The 27,360-nt window shown below is 39.6% G+C and overlaps 1 protein-coding gene across 4 annotated transcripts in view; it reads right to left on the reverse strand.

Moving 5' to 3' along the window:
- The window catches only part of RPS6KC1 (ribosomal protein S6 kinase C1), an 86,200-nt gene that overhangs the window by 49,517 nt on the left and 9,323 nt on the right, over positions 1-27,360 (reverse strand). For all 4 annotated transcript variants that reach the window (XM_066178291.1, XM_066178289.1, XM_066178292.1 and 1 more), the window contains 4 exons: positions 19,619-19,734; positions 17,585-17,678; positions 13,882-13,944; positions 12,705-13,067 (listed from right to left, as the gene is read on the reverse strand). In XM_066178291.1, coding sequence (XP_066034388.1) covers positions 12,705-13,067; positions 13,882-13,944; positions 17,585-17,678; positions 19,619-19,734 — 636 coding nt within the window. The remainder of the gene's footprint in view (positions 1-12,704; positions 13,068-13,881; positions 13,945-17,584; positions 17,679-19,618; positions 19,735-27,360) is intronic.

Here is a 27,360-nt window from a genome sequence, read left to right on the forward strand (position 1 = left end):
CTTATTATGGAATTTCTGATAGAGAAGTTACCGTGTGAATGCTGCAGGAGCTTTTCAGGGGGCAATTATGGCAATGTGTAAGACATAGTGAGATTTTCAAGGGCAGAATTAAAGGTAGGGGTCAAGGTGGATTGTTTTAAAACAGAGACTCCCATTCCTTTCATACCATGACTAGAGACTACTCAAACACACAACCATCACACCCAGACTCCATCAAAAGTAAGCAGAAGAGACTTTGGGTCTACTCCAAGTTCTGTAAGTGATCTCTTGTAAATTCTACTATCCACCTCACAGCAGGAGGGAAAAGTGTTTGTCCCCTCCTTGGATATAGACACAAGACTGCTCTACAAAAATCTTTGTCTACATTCGGTTTGAGACAGACAGAAATTCAGTGCACTTTCAGCATACAATACTGTGGATATTTATCAATATCTCAGTAATTTCTCTCATTCTAAAAATGTAGGGGAATCTTTGTAAAAAGATCCCTTGATAAGACTGCCAGTCTTACTCACATCTAGGATAAAAAAAATAACATCACTCAACTCTTTGAAGTTGAAGTTGGCATTATCAAAAGACAGTAGATACACAGTTGGTTTTTTTGTTGTTTTTTTTTTTTATAAGCGTGTGTTGCAATTTCCTAACACACCGCTAACTCTTGCTTTCATCTCTGCACATAGTGTTAAAGCACCACGAGACTTCCTCGTGCCAATGCACTGGTGAGCACCCACGTTCCCTCAGACACACCATGTGGCAGCCACCCAGGGAAAACAAGACATCTGCACTGCAACAATAAATTCTGCAGCCAGCATTTCCTTCAAGCTGGCTGCTAGAAAACTGCTAGGTTAGTGGCTAAGGCTATCATAAAAGTCAAGTTTACTGCTTAATTGTTAGTTATGCGTATTTAGTTTGGATGTTTCTTGCTTTTTTCCAATGCTTCAGTAATTTTACAGTAATTAACAAAAACCATCCAGGATGTCCCCTTAGAGCTCTCTTTGTTCTCCCTACATTCACAAGACATTAATTTCAGTTTTCCTTCTACTTTTCCTTCCCGAATAATTTGTTAAAAAACCTTTGTAAACTGCTCCCCTCATTAAAATCTTCAGCCATAAAAAGGGTGCGGATTCACAAAATAAAATTTATTCAAGTTTTCACATCATATTCATGGATAAGATCGTGAACAGTTCAGTCTCCAAATACTTTGACAGGTGGATGATTGAAAATTAGGTTTATGGAAATAGTATTTTGGCTTTTTATTTTTAGCGCATTAGTTTAACCAAGAAAATGTAAAAAACTACATTGCAATACAAATTCCCATTTAAACAGCCAATATCTCACAAAAATCTGTAAATAAATACAGGATATAAATTTAACAAACAAATAAATGCTACTTAAAAAGCCTCAAACACCGAGAGTAACAATAAAGACCCCATTAAGCTAAAAATAATCTTTGGCATTTATGCCAAATTCGAGGTCATAGAACTGTTCACTTAAAACCAAATAAATCACTAAAAGAGAGTACTAGAACAAATCCTTATATCTGACAGATGTCAAAGCTGTGATTCAGACTTCATGGATTTTTTTAAATGCAATGTTACATTTTGCCATGAAATATTGGTTTTAGTTATGCAAAATGTGTATTTTCAAAGACATCAATTTTATTTTATAATAAATTAGGAATAATCATTTATTCCTAGTTAAGAACTTTTGATTTAAATATTGTGTGAGCATATTGAGTTCCTATTTCCATTCTGCGGTTAGCCCATAATAATCTAAAGAGGTATCTCTCTAATTACAATTTAAACTTGAAAGGCATTTTTCTTTAAATGGCAGCAAACAGGAAATGTTTAAACTGTGTCAAAGCCTTTGATGAATCTTTACAACTGCTCATAAAAGATCATCCTGCTTAAAATAATATTGATTTTTCATTTATTTTCCTAGATACTAGAAGATTTATGTTGCATCTGATCAGGATCAAAGCTTCTCCCCCCTCCTGATCACTGGGATTAAATCAGCAATGTCATTTTACACTTTTAAAAACTACGCTGCTAAAGCAAGATATAAAAGTGCAGCAAGGCTGATCATAGAGACCTCAGAATAAAAACCCCTCAAGATTCCCCGTCTCTCTTTCTCCCTCTGCGTTTGCTGCAGAGCAGCTGTGCCTCACACAGATTCACATGAATGAAAATATTAAGGCGAGAAACCACCCACTTAGTTTATTTTCCATATGACTTTCCTGTAATTATTTTGTAAACTGTTCACACAACAATATATAAAAACATCTGCAAAAACAGGTAATTAATGTGTCAAGCCAAACTAATGCATTTTTTATGGTGTCCATGCTTCGTCAACTGTAATTATAACTCTTTTTAAGCAAATGATGATGTGTTTGTTGCAATGTGCAAGTGGTTATTTTAGATGCTCTGTTTACTATTACTGCAAACAGAATATAAAAACTCTAGAGCTACTTTGTTGCACATATAAGCCTTCATCCACACGCACAAGCATAAGCAGGCTGCTCCCTCTTTTTCCAAAGGCTTTGCCTGTTTCAAAAGAAATAAAAAAATATCTTAAAATGAAAATTGGCTTTGGAAAGGCTGACCAGGCCACCCGCTGACCAAAGTAACAGTAAGCCAGGACATTAGGACAGCAGCCAATGATTTAGAATTTGTTCTTTAATTTACTTTTCGAAAGACAGCTCAGCTACAATATATTTACAAAGATGAATATTCTTAACAACATTCAAATGATTTTGAGGGTTGGATATAAGAAAACCACAAATATCAGAATAATTGTGCCATTGAGTTCTTCTGTCACTTGTCTGATTGTCTGCCCACAGTGCACTGATTTGCATGAAAAACAGAAAGAAGCAGCACTTCCACAACACACAGCAGTGGCATCTGGAAAACAAGCAATATTTTTGTTTGTCTTCTACTCAGAGTCTTCACTCACACTTCACAGTACCTCAGAAGAGGACACACCTTTGAGAGATCAGCTAACTCAATGCTGAACTGTTCAGCTCAGTAAACTGCTTATTCACACATCAAGTCTTCTGCAATTCTATCCTATAGGAAAATTATTTATGTTTAGGTAGTAACAACAAAAAGCTATTGAAAGGGAGCCATATTCAACAAACCTAGACAGATTTTTTAAAATGGTCAGTAAAGACCATGGACAAAAACCTGTCCTTTTTCCTCAAATAATCTGGGATATTACAAAGATAACACATCTCAGATGCTGAGAAGTGCTGTCAAACTTGTACTGGTGTGTAACTGTTCTCCTCCAAGGATTCAGGATGAAGTCATGGTGAAGCTCTGTTTCTCTCTGGATGATAAAGATAGTTCTAGTTGCCACTTGCTACTAAGATATTTTAAAAATAAAAATAAAAATAAAAAATCAGTAAATCATGACATGCAGCACCCACTCAGAAATTCTTGATATCCCTTCCTTTGTTTGTGCCTGACCACTTCCAAATCATCCCCCTTAAGGTGGTAAGAGGTTTTCCTCAGCAAGAGTTAATCTGTCAGAGCAACACAGGTGTGCTCCATACCAAGTAGGTGCTTGGCCAGGACAGGGAGATTTTCACAGAAAAAGTAAGGCCATAAACTTAGTATTACCTGTCCCAATCCTCTGTGACCTCTTCTTCCTGCTTTTCTCTCAGACTCACTAAAAATATATGTGGGCTGCCTTCCTTTAAAGAAGATATCAGAAGAGATTTGTTCCAGGAAGGAATATCCTCTTGCAGAACAAGCTACAAGGAACTTGTGCGAGACTGCCTGTTGTGCCAGCCCCAAACTCCATGTTCTTAACAATTTAAACAGTAAAACTTTCTCTAAATACTGAAATCTTCAATGAAACATTTATAATTGCCAAATCTAACAGCTATAATACCATTTTTTATTTTTAAAAGTTTCTTTATCTTCTTCACAGTCTTCCTGCACGTATCACCCAGCTGGATTGCTGAATTTTTCAAAGAATTGCTCTCTATAAAAATGCAAGGGAGTAAGCCTTAAAAGATTTATTTCTTCTCACAATGAAAAGAGGTTTAGCAGCACCTTCCTTATTAGTGGGTAGCCCAGCTGTTATTTTTGCCTAATTGGTTCAAGAGGACCTCTGTTCTTCTTAGGGCAAACACTTCTTACATCATGTGAAGCAGACTCCTTTGTCCATATTAGCCAAACAAAAGCTCAGGCACACCGTAAGTGACAATGCACTCATAATCCAGCACAGGTTTGTGATGACTTTGGAGACTGTTTTATAACCCCAAAATTTATTTCAGGAAGGGGAAAAGCTGCTGATTTTGGAACGAGCCTCCACCAACTTTCACAGGAGGGTGGGTAACCTTTAATTTTCAAACAATTACTTAAGTGAAATGTGGCAGGTGCTGGGGTAGACAGATACTGCAGCATTAAGGAAAGAGCTATAGATTTTAGCAGCAGGTGGGGGTTTGGAATTGTGAAATAAGACCACCACTTCATCAGCTCTAGTATGCTTTACATTATATTAACAGCGAGTTCCTTTGAGGTGCTGATCAAATTCTGCAGCTGAAAAAAAAACCTGTAAATATTTAAAAATAAGACAAAGGTTAAGCCCATTATGATAAAATAGCTTGAAGTGATCTTTTTCCCTCTTTTTTTTTTTTTCTTAACATTCTGAGAGAGCTGAAATTTACTAAGACGCAACACATGTGTCAGAACCCTTCTTTCTTGCTTTTCTGAAGATTCAGGACAGTACTGCACTCTATCAACCAAGAAGAAAAGCCACTAAGAAGTTAAGCCTACGAATTCTTCTTCCAATTTTCCAGTGTGCTGGTTAACTGCTATGTCCATATGTTACATACATCATCTTCATTGCGGGTCGCCTGACACCATTAGAAATCTTCATTTCCTATGAAGTAGCCAGTTCTGCATCCTGTAGAAAATCTATACATACACACCTGTCGTGTAAGTGTCTGGGTAAACATCTCACTGGGGGGAAAAAAAATCTTGGTGTATTTGCCAAAGTTAAGATTACACAGAAGAATGGTGTGGGTGAAATGTCTGAGTGACCAGTAAAACAGGAGTCAATAACTGAAGATAAGAAAGGTAACTTGCCAGAAATGTTAACCAACAAACATCTGCTTCTAAAGAAACTCTCATGTTAAATACACAAGGGGGTGGTAGCTTTTCATGTGCATGTGCAACTACCCGGAAAAAAATGAAATGAATGGTCACAGCACCCAGTATTTCAGGGAGGAAAGTCTTAACTTCCCATCTATCTGCTAATACTTGTAAGTCTTAACTGTAAGATATTTCACCAAAATAAGACTTAATATGACAAATATTCTTGAACATTTTTCTACTGAACTACTTCAGAAGGCAATAAACACAGTAAGTGTTTCAAGACAGAAGGACAAGCAGTGACATTCTAGCACAGAGGGAGCAACATGGTCACAGCAGCAGCAAGCCCTCCAACACAAGCACTATGGGAAGAGGGGAAGAGCACTGAGAGTCACAGCAAGGAAAGAAGTTATACAGACCACCAGCACAGGAGCAAGGAAATTTCCAAGCTCTCTGCACTCTTGACTACCTCTCTGCACTCCTTGACTAAAAGGACAAGTTTAAATTAGAATTTGCATCCACAAACATCCCTTGCTTCAGAGAAGAGGGAACCTAGGCACACAGACCCCTACCCCTTCAAGTAAAAACAGTTTGAAGTAAAGTACTGCAGGGAAAAAAAAAGAAAAAGGCAGATTTAAAAAACCCAATTATGAGATTCATAAATTCTGACAGTCTAATACTATTCATATTTATGTATTAAATGCAATTCATATGTACTTTTATATACTACTATGGGAAATGGTATTTTTCCCCGAGCAATCACAAAAATCTCTAAAACAGAAGAGCCAGCAGCAGACCTTGTAGAGATCAAACCTACACTAGTCCTTCTACAGAGCTCTGAACCTAAAGAGGCTATTTTAAGATACTGGAAGAGTTAAGAGGGGAAAAGGACAGGAAAAGAGAAAAGGAGAATGTGAAAAGAGAGAAGCTGTATATGCAAGAACTGTTTGGGAGAGAATGAGAGCACTGATTATCATGCAGCTTCATGCCCTTAAACCTATCAATGCAGTTTTTCTATCCCAGCTAGTAATTTGCCTCAATTCACCTACAGTGCCTAAGGCATTGAATTCTGCAGCCAGAGACTTCAAATTTCTCACCTGCGGACAGCAGCGGCACTGTAACCTAGATCAGTCTGCCCTGTCTACCCTGCATGCTGCCAGAAGTGTGGCAGCCCTACTGGGTCTTCTGATGGGAGGCAGAAACCCCACACAGCTACAGTCAAAAAAAGATTCCTGCACTTTGCAGCTGAGTGTTATGGCTAACAACAGCGGAGATAAAAGGCAGCGCAGGCTGGAAGAGGTGTCTGTCAAAGAGGCCAGGCACAGGCAGCAACCTGGCAAGGAACTGCTATGAGGAAAGACTCAAATCTTGGAAAGGTCAGAACACGACCAAGTCAATGGAGCTAGCTGTGTCCCAAGAGGGGAAAAAAAAAGAGATTTCTAAGGCTGACCTGGTCGTGTATTTATTAATTATTTAACAGCCACACACTAAGTAACCACATTCAGAGTCATCTCTGCATCACACCCTACACACTGACTTGCAGGTACTGCTACAATTCACATCCACATGTATTACAAGGCTCTAAGCTCTGCAGCATGTACTAAACCTCAGACCTTTATCAGCCTCCTGGTGCAGAGAAACCTTACAGTCTGAATGGAACTCTGCCTTGAGTGCTTCTTTACATAGCTGAATCTGGCTCTATTTATACAGTAACCAGCTTCTGGCAGTAACTACATACATTAACCACACTTTACTGGCACACGCTGTATTTTACTGCTTTACCACAACAAGGTGTCTAAATCCAGCACTTTCACATAGGGAATGACATCACTCAGGGTAGTCCATCCAGCATCTACTGCACAGTGAAGGATCCTACAGCACTAATCTGCTCTGAAGCTCTGTATGGTCTGCAATGGGCTTGGAAGACAACACATTCCAATTATGAACAGTTCATAGTCCATACTAGCATGTGCTTCAGCATCACTGGCAACACGGTGAGATATGACTTTTTTTTCCTAACTAACCACAGTACTGCCACCATCCATTCTTAATCCAGCTGCTGATCAACAGACAAAGTCTGTCACACACTTTTCTTCGGAAGCAGCAGCTGATTTCAAGGTTGTATGAAGCACTAGGAGAGAGGGAGTACTTTGTATCATTGTACAGAAAGCTCAGCCCAGACAGTTCTACAGCATCCTCACAGTCCAAGAGTAGGAAACAGAAATGGTTTTCAGCTCCTTTGGTAGGAACCAGGCCAGGAAGTTTTTGCCTTGACTGGTTCTAGCCTTAGTGGAAGTATAACACTACAACAGCAAATGGGTTGAGTGATAATACACCAAAGGAACACAGAAGCCTAAGATCAGGGCAGGGAGACTTACAGTTCCATCAGTCACCCCATCACCAACCTTTCATCACCAACTCTGTGGAGTCCAGCAAAACTCTGAGGGTTTCCCTGCAGACATCAGCTCACACCCCAATTCACCTTCTCAGAAAACAGGTCTGTTGTTTCCTTAAAGACATTGCCACAACCAGACACATCTGTTGGATAGCTCAGAAACTGTTAACATCAATGAGGAGGCCTTCATGAGTGAAAGGAATTTAAAATAGCTACTGTGTGGTAACAGAAGTTGTCTTCATAAGTGCCATTCAACAAACAAGCAAAGGAAGCCAGAAATACGCTGGTGGAACGCCATGGCTGTTTCCCGTTTCATAAAGTACTGTCTTCTTGGCACTCTGTCAAGCATGCTCCTGTTTGCATCCCTGGCTTCATCACAAGTTCAAATCATAGCCCATCATAATCCCAGTAATTAGCCACAAGTTGGTTTGTTTTCAGTATATCCAAAAATATCATCTAGTTGTCCAAAGTATTCCCAGCATTTCATTGTATATGCATTTCTGGGTTAAAAGTCAAAGTCATTTTAGCAAGGTTCCAGTAATTTGTGTAATTTTTGTTCCAGCTCTGTTTACTGGATAAACATTAAAATAGCACAGAGCAGTGCAAAACTGACATTCACAGCCTGCTTACAAAGACACCAGCAGCTTATTCAGAACTTGTAGACCCCTAACACAAAACAGAAATACCTGGAAAACAGTTTGTGGCTGCTGACACTCCAGAGGCATCATATACTTCATGCAACAAGGTTCATGCTGCCTAAACTAAATCAGTATTCATTCTGCCCAGCCACAGATGCTACATGTGTGAAAATAAACATCCCAGAACTCCAACAAAGTAAATGGATCACCTCCCTTCAGATGTTAACGTGCAACATGGACAGACCAGCAATGAACGCATTTGGTTTCTAAAACACATGGAAGAGATCCTGTACTTTTCTACATTAATTAGGCCGGCCAGGTTGTGCAGCATTCTTGCTTCTTCACATGCCTGAAGTTACTGAAACACAGCAATAAGCAGCAGCATTAACTCTGTTTATCACACACCTCAGACTGCCCAGATCCATAATGGATATAACTGAAGAATGGTTGCAGTTGTATACAGAGAAGCAGTTTATACAAACAGGACTCCTTTATTACAAAAAACCTCTCCATAATTTCAGCCTCATGATCTGCTTGTTCCTAACATAAACGATGCCCTATACCAAAGTCAGAGAATGCACTACTTTGCATAAAACAGAGTTAACTTCCAGCTAGAAGTTGGTGGCTTGCTATTGATTAGTGCATTTTTTTCCATCACTGGGCCTGAAGCAATGCACTGACCTCAAAGTGCTCTGACATGCTAACAAAACAAAGGAACAGCTGTAATTGTGAGCCAAAGTTTCTATTAGTTAGCATACTCAGTATGCTTAAAAAGGCAGAAAACCTTGAATTCTAGGTTTCAGCTCCTAGAGAATCATTGAACCATCCTGCACAACCCTTACAGACCTGTACTCCAAAAGCTTCCAAACCCATCACGCAGCAATGCCCAGAAAAGACAAGAGAAGCAGCAGAATTGCTACATATTCAGAAAAAAAATAAAATTATGGCAGCTACTCCCTGTCACTACAAGCAAGGCAGCTCTTAAATAAATGGAACAGGAAGACACAAAAGGTGCAGTCCAAGGGCTACACTACAAGTCCAAGATTACATTCTTCTTCCCACTGACAACTGGTTAATATTAAAGATATGTATGGAGCAGAAGTAGGCCAAACACGTATAAGGAGCAGATGCCCAGAGTCCAAGGTATACATCAGTCTCTGAGCACACAGGCAGCAGTCATTCCCCAAGGGACAAAAATTGGGTCTCTTGGTAGGACTACCAATAGGACATGAAAGGATTTAGCAGTAACCTCTGCAAGAGACTAGCAAAGAAAATACATATGCACCTTGCCTGGAATAATTATCACCACTGCACATCTGAGAGCACATGCATACAACTGAAAACAAAGTCAAGGTGGCCATTTCTCAAACATACAACACCTGCCTTGCCCAACACTAGTGCCAGCAGCTCAGAGAGGTGATCAGGAATGTAACAGGCTCAAGTGTGCTCAAAGTGCCTTTAGGGAAGCCACCTACTTCAAACTAACCGGCACGGGTCTATAAACCTGCAGCACTGAACTTTCTCACCCATGGTTTTGACGAGCCTTGAGCAGCAGATCTTGTGCCGAGCCCAAAGGAGCGACTGGTACCAGATCCAGCCTCACCCTTCCCACCCACCCAAGCAGCTCACAGAGGAAGTGCAGTGTCTCAAACCCCAGGCTGGAAGCACAGAGGATGGGTGGCATTCCTTCCCCCATCTCCGCGCGCTGCTGCTACAACGGCCCGATGCCAAGACTCGGGTGGCAATTTCTGTTTCCTTGGCGCCACCTCGTGGCCAAAGCCTGCATTCCCGTACTTACTGTGTTTCCCAGGGATAAAGCCACCTGCGGCCCGTTCCAGAGGCCACGCGGTCTGCAGGGGCTGCGCACAGAGACAAGGGCACTGCACAGGCGTGTAAGGATCGGTGAACACTGTGCTTCACTCTCAGCTGTCACGGAGTCTTATTTACACTGAATAGGTGCAAAAGAATCAGTGGCAGAAGACCAGAAGCGTTTTGTAATAATTGCACCACCCTTATCTTTGAAAGGAGTATGTTATTATCCATGTGAAATAGGTAACTAGGGGTGTTTAAATAACTGAAGTGATTATGGAGAAGATTTGTGGTTTTTTACTGCAATACACATTAAATGTTCACATATTAACACTAAACACACTACCTTCACAAAGCAGCCACATTAAAAATTTTTGTTTGGGGGTTTTTGGGGGGTTTTTTTGTCTTTTTTTACTGTCCTCATAGATCATGAGATGGCACATTTTTAGGAAGACACTTGGACTAGCCCAGTCATCATGAAGAGGGCAACAGTGTCTCTTTGCCAGCTTTCAGGAGCTTCAAGGAGAATGGGACACAAAACGAGCTGGATCTACCCAAATCTACTGTGAAAGCCCAGAAGAGAATGAGCATTCCTTCACAGCCATGCAGAGTAACAGAGATAACTGAAAAAAGAGCTGACTGCTAGGAACCACCCTGTGTACAATTATCCCAAGGGATAAGATGCCACCTAAAATGCAACTCATTCCCATTACTCCCTCTTGTGTGCTATACAGTTGCAATGCCAGGGACTGCAAAGAAGAAGGTGCCAATGCTGATTACTTGTTTCTTTGTCTATCAGGTACGCTGACACACACCACACAAGTACCAACACTAAAAATTTATTAGTACTTCCCACTGCACTGAGTGGCATCAAGAAAATCGGGCAGAATATCACAATTTTCTACAAAATTCCTTTAATTTCTTCCTAGCCTGAAAAGCAGGGATAAGTGGATGAGAGAAAAGGATTAACAGTTATCTGAGGCTGCTGGAAGAGTGGCTAGTCAACAGCAAAAAAGAAAAAATCCTTGGAGGAAATTTTGGCAAATATAAGAAGTTGAACCCACTCTGGTTTAACAAGTTTGTAAGCGTGAGTTGAGCGAGTCACCTACATGCAATAAAAGTCTTTCACAACTTTAAAGCAAATGTATTACCCTAAGGATTACCATGAATTCAAAGCCAACATGTTTAACCACTGCCACAACTCAAGTATACATGATAATTACCACAGCAAAACTGATGTGCAATAGACTGACTTGTTTTCATGCCCTAACAGTTTGAAACTGTTTAATAAAGAAAGCTTTTGAAGTTGAAGTTTGAACTGTCAGTTCAAAACAGCATCATGGCAGCCTTGCATCATGGCTGGCAGACCGAAGTATTTCTGACAAAATAGGATATCCTTCAGAAGATCACAACTGAATGGCCCACAGGTCTATGAAGAAGTGTGCTTGCAAAGAAAGAATAGCTGGGCTCTCCAACAGAAAACTGCCAGCACATTCAACACTAAGAATGAAAAACATTTTGACAACACAGGCAAGGAAAGGTAGGATGCTATTGAAAAGCCACAAGCAGCAAAGCAGCAACCCTACTGACATCACTGAGACTTGAAAAGAGGCGGATTTACTTTTGCCAAAAAGTGTAAGACATTTTAAGCAAAGACTATGCACACATCTTGACTCACACCTCTAGTTCGCATCAGTAACCTACCCATTATTTTTTGCCAGGTCCCATTAAATCAGCTCAGCAGATAACTTCCATTGCTAGAGCTGTTCAGAAGCTCTGGACCACTGCTGTGCATCCCACTGGGATGCAGCAAAGGCTTCTTGCTTGTGTGTGTTTGGTACATTCATGTCCAAGTCCAGATCTGGAGCAGCAAAATGCACCTGTGCTGTACACTGTCAGACAAAGGCACAATTCTAATCTCACTCATTTGATCTGTGTGGGACTGAAGCACAATACACAGATCCTTAATTCACTCCGGGGAAGAACAAATCTTCCCCTGTACTTTTTAGTTTTAAGCCACTGTTGGACAAAATGCAAATTTTATGAGGTAGAAAAGGGAATGAGCTAGAGAAGGGAAGAAATTTTCTCCCTTACTGACAAGGTGCAAGGAGGCAGAAATTTGCATGTAGTTGCATCCAGTCTATTAACAACAGCTTTTGCAGATATATACTGACAGACTAAAGTCTTTTGAAGATGAAAAAAAACCTGGTTCTTCTCTAGCAATGCAAGCATGTAAATTTCTATGCATCCTTTAGCTAGAAAAGGAGAATAGTTTAGTGGAAGAAGCCAGAGACTGCGAGGCAAGAGCAGTTCTAATCCTGTTGTGATTGGGAAGTTAACCTGAGTCTGCCTCTCCCCATGCGTAAAATGGGGATAATTAATCCTCACTTAACCATGTAAATTAAATAATGTTTCAACAGTGCTGCAAGTGCCACATATTAATTAATGTCTAGGCAATAAAAAGGAAAGAGGCAAAAGTGAAGCACTTTGCTACTTACCTGCAAGTTGAAGGTTGTGCTGCAATTTTAACAAAGGAGATATTGGGCACTTGGAAGATGAGACCCTAAATTATCATTCAGTCTTACAGAGAAAGGCTTTGCTCTCTCTCACATGCACACAGCTATCAAGTACATGAAAGCCAAGCACATGTAATTCTGCATTTCAGATAACTTCTTTGCAATGCAGTAAGCTGATGCTAACCACGTATATGCCATAAACAAACACACATAACCAAGGAGAAAACAAACATCATGGGAAGATCCATACCTTGAACACCTTCCAGAAGCAGATCAACTCCCTTTCTATAAAAGCTTAAGGCAGTTTCATAATCTTCCTCCTCCTCCTTCTTCAAGGCCAGTTTTATTAACTCGCCTGCTTTCTCCAAGTAATCTTGTTTGCCTGGCTTGGATTTTAAGCTTTCAGTAAACAAGCCATGGCTTTCCTTTTCTCCTTCGGGTTTGCTCCACTCCTGCTCAGACGCCAGCGTGCTTTGGACTAGGGCTTCAGAAGTAGCACAAAGGCCAGCAGCTCTACTGGGAGAACTTTGGTTGGATGCCATTCCATCATCTACCTCAGCAAGAGAATCTACATCGACTGTCAGAGAGATCAGGTCGCTGTCACTGGAGAAGCCTGGAAGTCAGAACGACATCCATTACTATAGATTGCTCATATACCTTAGGAGCCTTCAAAATTCCTCATCCCATTCAAAGATTTAGCTCTTTTTTCCCTTATGCACTTTCCTAAGAATACCCACAGAAACTCCGATTGCAACGCTGCCTCTAAAAAATTTTAGTACCTATAGAAACATATTTTTAAAAACTAACTATGAACTCTGCAGAACAAACTGGTCTTCATTTCAGAACTGGGAATGAAGAGACCAACATCTAACATCCAACTTAAAACTTCCAAAGCAGCTAATCATTGGGCTCCAGGAAATTACTGAACTAAACCTGTGTGAGTGCCATTAGAAAATTCAACCACCAGGAGCCAAATTACTGTTGCAAGAAAACTCAACATACTGTTTAAAATCAGTAAGATGAAGCATGCTCAAAACAGTAAATTAGGAGTTTGAATTAACACGGAGTTATTGTCATCTTATGTATCATGCAGCACTCAGTTCACACATAAGACATATAATCTTTCTTCATTGCTAGCACGTCGTAAAATAAATTACTTAACACCTCTTTCATCAATCAAATCTGAGCTAACACATTTTATTTTACATTTGCCATAAGTCACTACACCCTTACTGCAAGCTGACCTTCAGTAACTAAACCACAGGAACTTTTCATGGTTATTTGGGAATAAATGACAACGAAGGTATTTTACATATATAACTATTTCAATCCATAAGGATTATCATGTACAAAAGGCTTTCACTCAATTATGATTTTCTAATGATTTAATTTCCAGAAATGTAATGGAAACAACTTCTAGTTCTCACCTCCACATTCCGTGGATTGGCTCGTAAGTGTCACATCATCAAGCCCACTTAAATCCTTTCGAACTGAAAAGGAGAAAGACAAAAATGTTTCTGACATCCATGTGTACAACAGATTACAAGTCCCCTTGCCATCAGAATGAAAAAGCATGACCCTCCTACAGGTAAAAGTATATAATATGAAACTGCTCTTTGACTGGCTATCACATATATCCATTTGTTAACACTCCATTAAATTTGGGACAGTGGAATTAGGTTTGCCATTTCTCAATGCTTCCAAGATTTGAAAACAAAACATCACACTCCAATCCACCTCATTTCAACAGCCGCAGGACTATGGAGATAGCTCCTATCTCTCTCTGCTAAGTTTTCTGGCTAAGGAGACATAAAACAGGAAAGTTTTCAAAGCTGAGACCTACACACCAAGGGAAAAAAACAAAGCCAGCTTTCAGTCTCAAAAACGTCATTCCAGAATAGTACCCTGCACGAGACATATGGAGCAAGCCACAAATTTGGCAGTGCCACCTGGATATCAAGTAGCAGTTTGTTTTATCACCTTGGCACATGTACCCACTGAGGTAATAAAACGGGCAACAAGGTCAAGACATTTAGCTGTTTGCATGCACAGAGAAAGTAAATTCTGAGCTAAAACCTGGTGTCTGCTTTCTCCTATACTATTGTCAGAGTGAAGAGTTTAACCACATTTCCAGGTAACATGTTCTGACTCATTTTCAAAAAGCATGTGGCAGCAGTAAGAAGCTGACTCCAAGGCAACTAGCTTAAACTTTTTTTTACGTTTTGCAGCTGTCGAATTATGGGAGTTTACAATTTATGGAAGAAGAGTAAGAACGCACTGTAGAAACTGTGCTTTTCTAAAAGCCAGCAGTTTTTTAACACAAGTGAGATGAAAAAGACATGAAGGAGAACAAATTACCAGCCACTCTGTCTGAAAAGCAAGGGACAGTGATATTTATGACCTAGACTACATGAGAGGAAGGGACAGGGTGCATAGATGACAATGCTCCCGATCTTCTCATGGAAGGGACATAAATGAAGTGTTCATGCATAGAAGAAAACCGCCTCTGTAGCCCCCAGTTCTGCAAGAAAGAAGGAAAACTTGCAACAGAAAAGTTGGAGGAAGACAGAGGATTCATTAACTAGCATAATAATAACGGGCCATTCACCTACTCAATTTAGGGGCAGCAATATCAAATTTGGGGTGGAGAACTGAGCATTTATTAAACACCGTTTAGAGGTATCAGGTGGTGGAAGCAGACCTGATTGAAGGACAAAAGGTGCAGAGAGAAAGCATGAATGGAAAGCTGGGGGTTTTGGAAGAGTATTCTGGCCACCCAGACGAGATGAATTAGAGCCCATCCACACAGCAGACTACACACAGATTCAAGTTCCCCTCCCTACAGGCCAAACAAAACCAGATTTGCCCTTGTCTTGTAGCCAACTGGACCAAAAGCTGTAGGAACACAGCTAACATGGCACACAGCCTGAGCTAATAAACTTTTCTTTAGGTCAGGTCTAGAGCCCAGAGGTGGCACCACACAACAGCCATGGGGTTTCCAGTCAGCTTATGGGGTAGGAAGCATCCCAAGTGCACAAGGCTTATTTCTGGGAAGATAATGTGTACATGGAAAAACAGAAGGAGAGAGGAAAAAAGAGAATGAAAAAAAAATTATTTCCTGATGAAATTCTCTAAACAATCTGCTAAGATAATTGATATAGAAACACTTATGATAAGAAAGTTGGACATATGAACATCATCCCATGTACTCAGAGAAGATAACAAAGTAACTGCTTGTGAGGAATACAAGATGACAACAATGATGCTGAAATTGAACACAAATCTCTGTACTTGTCTCTGCCTTGTGCAATTTCACCAGGTATCTGAAAAGTAAATACAGTTTCCAAAAATCAGTGAAAAGCATGGGTAACCTGGCCTCTTGAAAGGCAGATTCCTATGAAAGGATCAACAGCCAAACTGCTTTCACAAGCAAGATACGTGTCGCATATTTTGGTACAAAACATTTCTATTACTGTCAGTTTGCACCTTCCACCATTAACGTGCACACCTTCCGCAAAATGAACTTTGTCTGGAAAGAACAGATAAAAGTGAGAAAACACAACCCACCCTTAAAGGCAAACAGCAGCACCTGCGGAGGGATGAATTTGCTACTTCTCAGCACAACAGCCTGAAGGAGCAGTGCCCAGCTGGAGGCCCTTGGATGCCCACAGAAAGAAACACAGTGACCCAGCCACAGTTAACTGCCATAATCAGACTGGGAGAAATCAGAGGCAGGCAGGAGGATGTGAGGAGAGCCAGGGAGAGGACTCAAGGCTGAGTATTGCCACTGCCATCTAGAGGTTTTAAAGACAGATGTTTCCTTCTATCCATAGCCTCCCCCCCACCAAAATCTGCTTTCAAACATAAGAAGATATGAGCTGGAAGACACACAGGATTTCAGAAAATGTAACTCCATAAAATTCACATTCAGCATCTCCAAATCCTGTGCTCACAGGTTCCAAGTATCCGGTAAAAGCCCTCCAGCCGATTCAGAAGGCTATCAAAGAATTTTTCTACTTTACAGCGTTTTTTTCTTTTTAGTATTTTATCTGACATAAAGGAAGTGGTTTTCTTCTGCTAAAAATGAGGCCCTTGTGAATAATGAATAGAAACGTTCACATTAAGCACTTTTAGAAGCACTCTTTATTTTATAGGGCACAGTGTAAAGTGAGTGCATTGTCAGAATCTGAAATGTTAAATTTTACAGAAATCATTAAAACCGTTTAAAACTAGTTAGTGGTATTTATCATAATTCCCCTCTTCAACTAAACAACTACATATAAACATATGTTATATATAAAAACAACAACTTGTGTACCTTTCCCTTCCCAGAACAAAATACTGTGGGGACATTAGTTCATTAACATCATAGAAGGTCCTACAAAATAAAATGTAAAGCTCCCTTCCTATGTAGAATATATTGTACAACTAAGCACAAAGTTATTGACATAGAGAGATCCCAGTGACAAGTCATACAACCTCAAGAAGAAACAATTAACCTGTTAGAAGAGAAAATCCATTTTATGTTATGCAAGGATTGTTTTATCAAAGCAAATTCTATGCCAGAAAGATCAGATCCCTTCCAAAACTTGGGAATTCCTAAATAAGCTTAATAAGTGTTTGTATAATAACATATTTATACATGAGTGCTAAGCTATTCCAAAGGAAAACTTAAAAGTTGGAGAAGAGTTCCCTAGAAATCACAAGGACCAAGCATAACTCAGAAATACATAAATATCTAAAAGATTGCACGGTTCACAGAAATGCTTAAGCTGATTCAGCCTAGAGGCAGGCAAGAAGCTCTAGTACAGAATTTTTTTGGGCTGGCTGACCCTTCCTTACAGCTATAGTATTATTTAGTGCAAGTGGAGTGCCACTAGAAGTGCCACTAAAATTACACCACATGTGGGATCCAAGCCAGCACGCATACCTTTAGAAGAAAACTTCCAGAAGTGCAGACAGCTCTGCTGAGCCAAATTTCTCTCTTGCCAATCGCAGCTCAGCACTTTTGCCACAACAAGCAAACAGAAACTGGAGGGCAATGCTCCATGAAGAAACCTGTCGCTTGTCATTTACTAGCTGCTTTAAAACAGATCATGCTATGAGGTTATGTGGGAAGAGAAAGCAAACCTTCAGAGCTGCAGTCAGACAGGTTGTCAGTCAGAGCGTCAGACAGAGGCTCAACAGGACCAATCAATTCAGAGCCATCATGCACCTCTGCACCCTGAAAAGAAAGAAGGAAAGGAATTACTCAGCTGTTGTGCTCTATGGAACTTCTCATTGTACAGAAGTGATACCCAAAATGATATTTCCTAATTGGTGAGTGCTCCATTATCTTAATGAATTGAATTAAACCATATAAACCTGCAAAATTAAACAAGGACTTTCGGTTAAGCCATGTTTGGTTGCCACAGTCTGCCTAGATATCTGAATGTTTAGCCTTCTGCAGATTCAGAATTTTGAACCACTGACCTGCACACCCGAGTCTAACAGGGAGAGAACAATAATCCTCCTGATCTCTTGTGTCACATATAGTCTGTGCCTTCCAGTGGTGCTCCCAAGCACAGGACTGTCCCACTCATGACCCACAATCTTGAGTTCAGTCAAGGTGAGACTTAAATATACATGGAGGATATTCCTAGCCAGGCCTGAAAGGAATCAAAGCTAAGACAAGTAACAATAGCAGTAGAAACCACCCAAATGTTTTTGGTGTTTTTTCAATTCCTGCTTCACATCTCAGGTGCACACTTTCCATGCCACTTTAACAGAAAGTGTACCCCTTTCAAGGCCGTATTACAAACGGGCATTGCTAACCTGTCTTGAACCAGCCCAGCACATTTTCACACAAGCCAGCTCATTCTTCTGGAGTTTATAACACACAGATGCAGAGAACACTCCCTTCAGATGTTTCTAAGAATTCATTGTCCAAGTCTCTCTCTCCACAGCTATTTGCACAAAAATCTGAAAAGGAACAAAACCACTCATGGGCAGAGCTAAAAGCACACAGGCTGAGCTGGTGACAGACCAAACCTAAGGCTCTCTTACAGGAAAGCATGACACCACATCAGCTAACAAATGAGCCTAAATTATTGCATTTGCATAACCTCCCATTGAAGACGCAGTTTGTCCTAAAAAAAACATTGTTTTCTTGTTTTATTCATTTCCCTGCAGAGCTAGAAAAGGTCCATTGGGAGACTAAAACTAATACTTTTATTAAGCAAAAGAGGGAAAGAGATGTCTGAAAAAGTACCCAAAACCACAGAAGTATTTCCAAAGAACTGAAAAAATGCAAATGCAAATAAACCAAAAAGTAGAGCAGTCCAACTCGGTCTCCCATTCATTTATTGACACCAAAGCTTAAAGAAAATTATTTTCAGTAAAGAACACTGCTATAACTTTATCATGAAAACAGGTGAAGAATTTTAAGCTTTGATAAAATTTTGCTCTTGCATACATATACATATATATCATTAAAATATACTAAACACGTTAATATGCTTAAGTCCCATCTCAGCCAGATGAACATTTCCTTAATTTCAAAGAGTTACTCTCATGGGTACATGTAAATTTATGCTTATGAGTTTGCAGAACGTTAGACTAGCTACTGAAAATAAAGAGGTTTGAAGGAACTATTGAAAAGAAACTGCTTCAGCTGTAATAAAGAGGAAGTCCGTATCAATGTACTGTCCTAAAATTTGTTATGGAGACTGGTTCTTACAACACTGTACAAGCAGCACGTTGGACTAGTTACATGCCAAATTGGTTGCCGAGGACCTGAGTCCACAAAAGACCCTAAGAAAAGTGTAAACAGTCTTCACTCCTTTGGTTTGAAACTACAAACACCTACTGAAAATATAGGAACATTGATAATATTTTTATTACTTCCCATTGGAATTTATCATCACAAGTTTTGCTCATCACTCAATTAAAAAAAATTCAAATCCCTTCACCTGAAGTTCCTGGAAAACTTTCTGCCTTGTAGAGGTGTGGCATGGGGTTTTTTTTAAAGCCACATTTCCAGAGTGAGCGGAAAACCCCCAGTCCCTCCACAAAGCATATCAGACCAGCTCACTGTCATTTCGTGGTTTACAAAGTAAAGCAGAATCAGCACTAAACTTCAGGTGTGTCGGTAAGAAGCAAATACTTCTGCAAATACTAACCAACCTTAAAAAATTCTTCCAGCTGTTTGCTGTTATAGAGAGCAGGGATATTGGCAGAAAACTGCAAGAGATCTTCAGCACATTGCCTTCTTTCTTCAATCACAGTTTCATCAAATCGCCCTGGAACAGACACGTAGATTGACAGTTTTAGAAATAACTACACATTTATTTAGCAACAGTAACTACAACGAAAGAAAACAAACGAGACAAAAGCAACCTTCTGGAGACAATGCCCTGAGTCTATGAAAGTCACTCCAACGCTTCAGGAGAACATAGCAAATCTTCAAACTTCCTATTCTCAATTCTCCCTAGAGTCCCGTCTTCTGCAATCCGCTCGGATGATGAAAGCTGGCAGCTACGACAAGAATCCTTCGCCCTCTCATCGTAAGAATATGTGAGGCAACACTCTTGATTAGCCAAGAGACACTAACGGATGTCCAGTGTTATCTGACAATAAATGATACATGCACAATTTGACAATATGCCAGTCAGTGTCAGCCTTGATTATGGCCCAAATCCTGTAAGGAGCTGAGCAATCTTCACATATTCTCAAGAACAATGCACAATATGAGCGGGTAGTAAACAAAGTATTGCTAAAAGCCCCCAAACAGATCTTCAATTCCAAGGTGCCATTTATGGAGGAGACAAAGTGTAGGGGAGATGGTGAAGCCCTGCTACCAGGCACTGAAGCTTTCCTCTGAAGTAGCTCCATGCAGACAGGGTCTCATCTCCTTCCGGATTCAAGAGGTAAACAGAGCTGGGAAGCAGCTCATTTACTAAAATGTATAAACCTTCCTTTTTCTCTACCCAGCACCCAAAACATTCCAATTAGAAAAAACATACTTAAAAAACAATCCCACAGTTCACCTGAAGAGATTTGCTTCTCAGGAGAAAACCCTTGGATTGCTACCTTAAATTCACGTCCTTCACAATTGCACGCAACTTATTTTAGCTTTTTATATCAACATCACTTTGTTGTTGAAATAGTTACAAGTTTACAAAAGAAAAAGGGCAGAGGTTAACAGTAATAATTGGAGGAGAATGGAACAGATATTGCAACAGCTATACAGAGGGGAAAAAAGGACTGGGAAGACAAGTTCAAGAAACAGTACTGCTATAACAGCATGACCAGAAAAATAAGAACCACCTGTGACAGCTCTGTGGCATTAACCTTTGAAGAGGACAAAAGAAACATTGAATACAAAAGCAAAATTCATTTATACTTAGAGCAAGCAAAAAAATAATCCCAGAAGAAAGTATCAAAGCAGGATTCTTTCCAGAAATTCTTCAAGTAAATAGCTCCTGCCCATGCGGTATCAGAAAAAAGAAAATAAAACTAAAAAGACACACACATACTCATAAGATCACAAACAAAGCTTTTGGGGCTTATTTTTCCCATGAAAGAAAAGAAAAGACACCATTGGGCTAATTTTCAGCTGGACTGGTTCCGTGCCTTGCTCACCCTGCCGTTTCAGCTGTACAAACAGGAGCAGCTGTACAAAGGAGTGAGCAACAAGCAAGCAGAAAGAAGGCAAAAGCAATGCTGCCACGGTGAGTGGTCACATTGAAATCAGGCCCTATTAAACTGCTCACCAAACTTCCTAAGTCTTCAGAGCAACACTGGGGGTGCATTAGGGCTCTTGGTTCATTCCATGCAAAATTGGACACCATGGAAAGAAAACAACTTCCCTCAGCAAAGCGCAGCAGCATGGGCCAGCTAAATGAATCTACAAACTCACACAACTGCTGTTACAATGCAGTAGAAAATCAATTGTGAAGAAGCAAACACCTAACAATACCAGAAACAGAAAACTTTTGCAAGAAAGAAATTCTGTAAGATTTTTTTTTCCTCACTTCTCAAGAATCTCTCCCTATTTCATTTCATCAAACTCAATAAAAACTTATTTTCGTCATCCACATCTTCTCAGTATCTCCACTGGGCACCAGATAGGACACATCAGGACCAGCCCTGCCAGGCTGACCAGCGTGTATTCACTGATTGCCAGGCAGCTGCAAACCTCACAGGTATGAGGCGAGCCTGCCTGGCCCCCAGCAGCACCAAAACACATGCTCTCTTCTTACTCAGCTGCCATTTCACAGACTTTGCAGAAGCATAATTACATTTGCAACCACCTTCACTCTCAAATTTAGCTGATATTAGCCACATCAGTAAGGGGTTCGACTTTCTAACGGCACAATTACACAAGCCCTAGGTTCTTAGGAAGCTGAGCTAAAAAAAAAATAAAAATACATGTTTGAACAGAGCTGTTGAAACATTAGTCACTGTGGCATTTTCCAGCCCATTAGCATCATGATACACTATCAGGAAAACTGCTTCTAGAACTAGAGGGCTTTAGGGGAAGGCAGAACATTATTCAGTACTGGTTCAGTTCACAGACCTCCTGGCATCTTGCTGGCAGTTTAATTCCCAGGCAACCCTGACTAACTCCTTCCTCCTTTTCCCTTTCTCGTACTTTCAAGCAATGTTGCATTGCTCAACACTTTCCTTCTCGCTCTTCTCAAGGAAACGCTCAAAAGTGCTTACACAGCCAGCTGACTCTTCAAACATTGCTATCAGGATGTCATTCTGCATCTAAATCTACATTAGTTCTTTACAATTCTCAGACATATACAAACTTCATTATAGGGACCACGTCTTTCTGGCATTTTTAAGAAGTGTCAACTACAGCATGCAACACAGTTGATACTCCTCCAGTGATGATCCATCCAAAATTTCCTATTAACATAAAAACCAAATGTAAATTCCTGTAAAAAGAATCCACAATTAATTTTGTGGAGCAGACCTGAACAACTGAACACCCAGCAAAGTGCATGTTCATGTTTCAGTTAGTTTCTCACAAGACTTCCTACTGTACAGGACACAAAACTCATAAATAGGTTATTTCATTCAGTGTCTTCAAATACAAAGGGCATCCTTATGTGAGCTTTATTATGTAAATCATTATTCTGACTCACTACTAGCAAGTTTTCAATATCTGGAGGGGTTTTGTTTCTTTTTTGGTGGGTTGGGGGGTGTAGTATTTTTTATACTACAGTACATCTCTGCAGTTGCTAGACACAACACATGCAGATTTACCCATATTTTGGTAAAATGCGTGGATGGTCAACATATGGAAATACTTACAAATGTCCAACAACAACAAAAACAAAGTAGCCTGAAAGTACTGAAGAAAATTATGTGGATGCATTCTAGAATAGGGCAGTAATCATGTCCCAGATATAGGTATCATAATTCTAGCAGCTGGATATGTTAGGGCATTTTAGATTTCCACTATCACTGAGGTTTTTCCTACAAAGCAAATGGAAAATGTTCAAGTGAAGTGCAGAGAAAGTCAGATGATTTCTTTTTCCCATCCACAGCAAGTTTTCTGCTTTGATACAAGCAGCTCTACTGCAACAGCATAAAAATACACACCCTTTGTGGGAAGTCTTTAGTTGCACGAAATATGGAAGCACAGCATGACACATTTGTTTTTAAATACACCTCACTTCTCCACACCATCTCCTGAAACTCTGAATGCTGAACTGGAGATGCTCCTCAGGTTTAACACTTCTACTACAACTAAGTTCAACAGAACCACCAACGCCCATTTTGCAAACCGCACCCTCTGCAAATAATAGGTACAGAGATTATTTAAAGCATAGGTATCCAAAAAAAATTAAAATAAAATAAGAAACCCACCAGTTGCCAGCAATTCTACTCACGGTGTAATTAGAAACTAGTCTAAAAGTTGCAACAATTGTAACATCACCACAGGGAAGGAACACTGCAGAAATGGTTCATCAAAGCGGCATGGAAACAAAAGATCCGGAGAGAGATGGACCTTGCAGGTCATCACTAACAGAATGAGACTGAAAACGAGTTTGTACCAAAACCCTGTTATCTACTAAGACTGTATTTTTCCTCTAGTACAAAGAAAATTAGTATTTTTATTTTAAATTAAAATTAATTATACGGCAGTTACTATGTGTAGAATTGCAATGGAAGGATACACAGTAAAATTTTATGTCCTAAGTACAAAAATAATTCTTAAATTGGAGACTCAGATAGGGCTGTTCCTTTCAGCTATGCACCAATCATTTAAAATTTGTTTTTACATTACCTCCACTTTTCTGTATTCTTCTGTGTCTCAGTTTCATTTAAATGTAGTGGGTTTGTTTCCGTCCAGTTTTAATTTCAAAGAGCCTTTAAATAAATAACTGCATCAAATGTTTCTGTGGATTTCCTTCTCTCACAATGTACATTTCAGTCACTTTTGTTCACGAAATACAATAGAAGGAGGATGTTTCTCAGAAGGGATTTCACTCAATTCTTCCCTTGTTTACAGAGCTAGTGTAAAAACAGTCAATTTGCATTTATAGCAATTTTAAATTATTTAAGATATTAGACACCTACACTCTCTTCTACCCTGATTTTCTTTTACGCTTCTCTTTTCTCCCCAATGAATAGCTATCATATCTTCTACCTGAAATTAAATTATGCTTTGCAAATACTAACTTTGTAAATAATTTGTCCAGTGAGAACTCTACTCTGTAAATCAGATTTAAAATAATCTCAGAATGAAACTAATACTACGTGCTTTATTTTAACCATTCTTGCCCATGCTCTGGCATAGCACCAAAACTTACCCCACTTCCAACTTCACAAAGAAGCAAAAATGAAATTACATAAAACTTGGATACAATTTGGCGGATGTGAAATACAATTTAAATCGGGAATTTCAACCAGCTCTGTGCAGAGAACCACAAAATCTGCATCAGAATTTAGCTTCACAGATGCAGGCCAACAAATGTGAAACATACTGGATGCTAAAACATACCAATCTGAGACACACAGAAAATTTGGGGAAATAGCCTCTCAATGACTGCCCAACACTGCTAAAAAATGCCACACAAAGAAAACCTGCAAAAATCAGCACCAGATATGCACCAGAAACCACCACATACTGTCTAGGTGCTAAAATGTGCACAGCACATCCAAACCATGCAAAAACATGTATGGCAATAAAAAAAACAGACACAACACATGGAAACTGCAAATACACATAAAGCATGCACTAGAGGTGTGGCAAAAAATGCCAAACAAGCTCAACACTAAAAATATGGGGGGAAAGAAAGAAAAAAGGATGTGGTAGCAGGATGCAAAAGGAAAAAAACAAAAGGCAAATCCACGCTGAAGTGTGCTGTATGTTTAAAAAGCCACCAAAACATTTTTATTTGAAACACATAGCAATGGAAAGCAACACTGCAGCAATGCCTAAGAAACAAAAAGCGTTTTTTAAAAAGTGCAAAAAGCTTAGCAAAAAGAACAAGCACACTGGAAATTCATGCCAAAAGATGCCAAAACATACTGGACACTGAAAACATCACTGCAGTATGCCAAACATATTGGGACAACACGGTGAGAACCAAAACCCACACCAAAAAACACATGGGAAGCCCAGACCAGAAACAAGAGCATATGGCAGATGCACCTAAAAAACGCCAAACATCCTGGACACTAAACCCCAGACAAGGTGCATGGAGAAACCATAAACACAAACTGAATGCAAATTGAAAGAAAAAACAAAAAAAAACAACCACTAAACTAAACCAACTTGTAAGCACCGTCAAAAGGCTTTAGTAACCCCAAAAGGCCTTAGGCTCTGACAAGCCTGCCCAAAAACACCTCAGAAACCAAAAACTTTGCCAAAAAAGCACAGGGAGAGAAAAGAAAAATCTTGCAGGCACATGCCCAAAAAAATCCCAAATGTTCAAAGATTAAAAACCATTAAAATGCCCAAAGGTAAACTGCACGTGGTAAATTCATGTGAAAAAGGCCCAGCAAATATACTGGATACACAAAAAAGCCCACTGGATAACTCATAAAATAACACACTGAAAAATAACACTGTGTATGTGTGCAAAAAAAACCATTAAAGAAATCTTGGACAGAAATAACACCATAGCCATGCCCTAGGGACCAAAACCACACCTAAAAACAGCCCAAATCCACACTGGAAACCTTGCCAAAAAAGAGAGCACGTGCCAAAAAGCACCAATCATGCTGGATACTAAACATCACACAAAGTTTGTACAAAACCAACACAGGCCAGATGCTTATGAAAAACATTACCCCAAACCAATTTGAAAACTCCCTGGAAATGCCTTAGTAACCCCAAAAACACCTGATAAACCAACAAGTCCAACAAAAATGCCTTAGAAGACAAAAAGCCTGACAAAAACCACACCAAAAACACTGTGTTGTAGATTCATCCCAATAAAACACCAAACACATTGGAGACTTAGAACCTGTTAAAATTCCCAATAATTCTCTCTTGTAGATGCACACAAAGCCCAAACTCATGTTGGACACTAAAAAAAGCCCATCAAAAGACAGCTCCCAAAACCCAACAAATTAAAAAGCACCATCAAAACCATTCCAGAGTTAGAAATGCCTCAGAAACACTTGCAAAGCACACAGTAGGTGTATGCCAAAGCAAAGCACACAGTAGGTGTATGCCAAAAGAACGTCAGGCATACTGGACTCACTAAAAAAATGCTAAAAACTGCTTAACAACCTGCAGTACATGCATGAAAAAGAAAAAGCTACACCTAAGAAATGCTGGATCCAACAAAATAATCCCACACCAAAATGCTGCAGCAATGCATTAGGAACCAAACACCTTGCCAAAAGAACAAAGAATTCACACCAAAAACCTTGCCAAAGATGTGAGTACATGGTAGATATTTACCAAAAAACACTTAACATGCTAGATGCTCAGAGCTATGCAAAAAAACCCAAAACAAAACCAACACACTACAACCACCACAGACTGGGTGCTTCAAAAAAACAAAACACACTAAAACAACAAATAACTGCCATGGCAATGCCTTAGCAACTCCAAAAGCACTTCAGAAACCAAAATGCTCATCCTAAACCAGACCAAATGCACATGATAGATACATGTAAACAAATGTCAAACACTTGCTGGACACTTTAAAAAGGCAACTTTAAAATTCTTGGGAAAAAGGTTCAAAAGCAGGTGGCGAATGCACACTAAAAATCAACAGTCAGCAACACCTCAGAAATGCCTCAGAAACACTCTGAGGAGATGCATGCAAAAAAGATGCCAAACATGCTGAACACACTAAAAATTTGTTGAAAAATGCCTAAAAATGCAGTGGATATTGTGTGATATACACGTACCCCAAAAACATAGCACCAGTTTGTGCTGAACACAAAGAACACACACTAAAAAAAGGTGATGTCATAAACACAACACTGGTAAAAAAGGTGTGGTAGGTGAAATTCTACACACTCACACCACTGCAAGTCCACCAACACCTCATTCATGAGGACATACACATCAGGATGAAGTTAAGACCTGTAAGAGGTAATTCTTTCGTGTCACCTGTTTCTCCTGTAGAGTCACAATTCTCTTGCAGTTGTTCAGTGAAATATGTAAAACTGATCTCAAAAGTCTAGTTAGATAAAACTGACAATTGCAATCAAATTCCCATAATAATTTTTTTTCTGTAACAACCATTTAATACTTTAACACAGCTCATCACTAAAAATCAGACTGCTCATATATAAAATAATTTGTTTACTGTTCAAAAAGCTAGTATAGACTTTATACTCCTGAAAAGAGGGAATGCATGTTGTAAAGATACAGAACATATGCATCAATAAATATCTCAACTATTATGTCTAACATGGAGGCAAGGACATAAATAACTCCT

Source organism: Chamaea fasciata, unplaced genomic scaffold (genome assembly GCF_029207755.1).
Source record: "Chamaea fasciata isolate MVZ Bird 193981 ecotype frontalis unplaced genomic scaffold, bChaFas1.0.hap1 SCAF_3, whole genome shotgun sequence".
Lineage (NCBI taxonomy): Eukaryota > Metazoa > Chordata > Aves > Passeriformes > Sylviidae > Chamaea > Chamaea fasciata.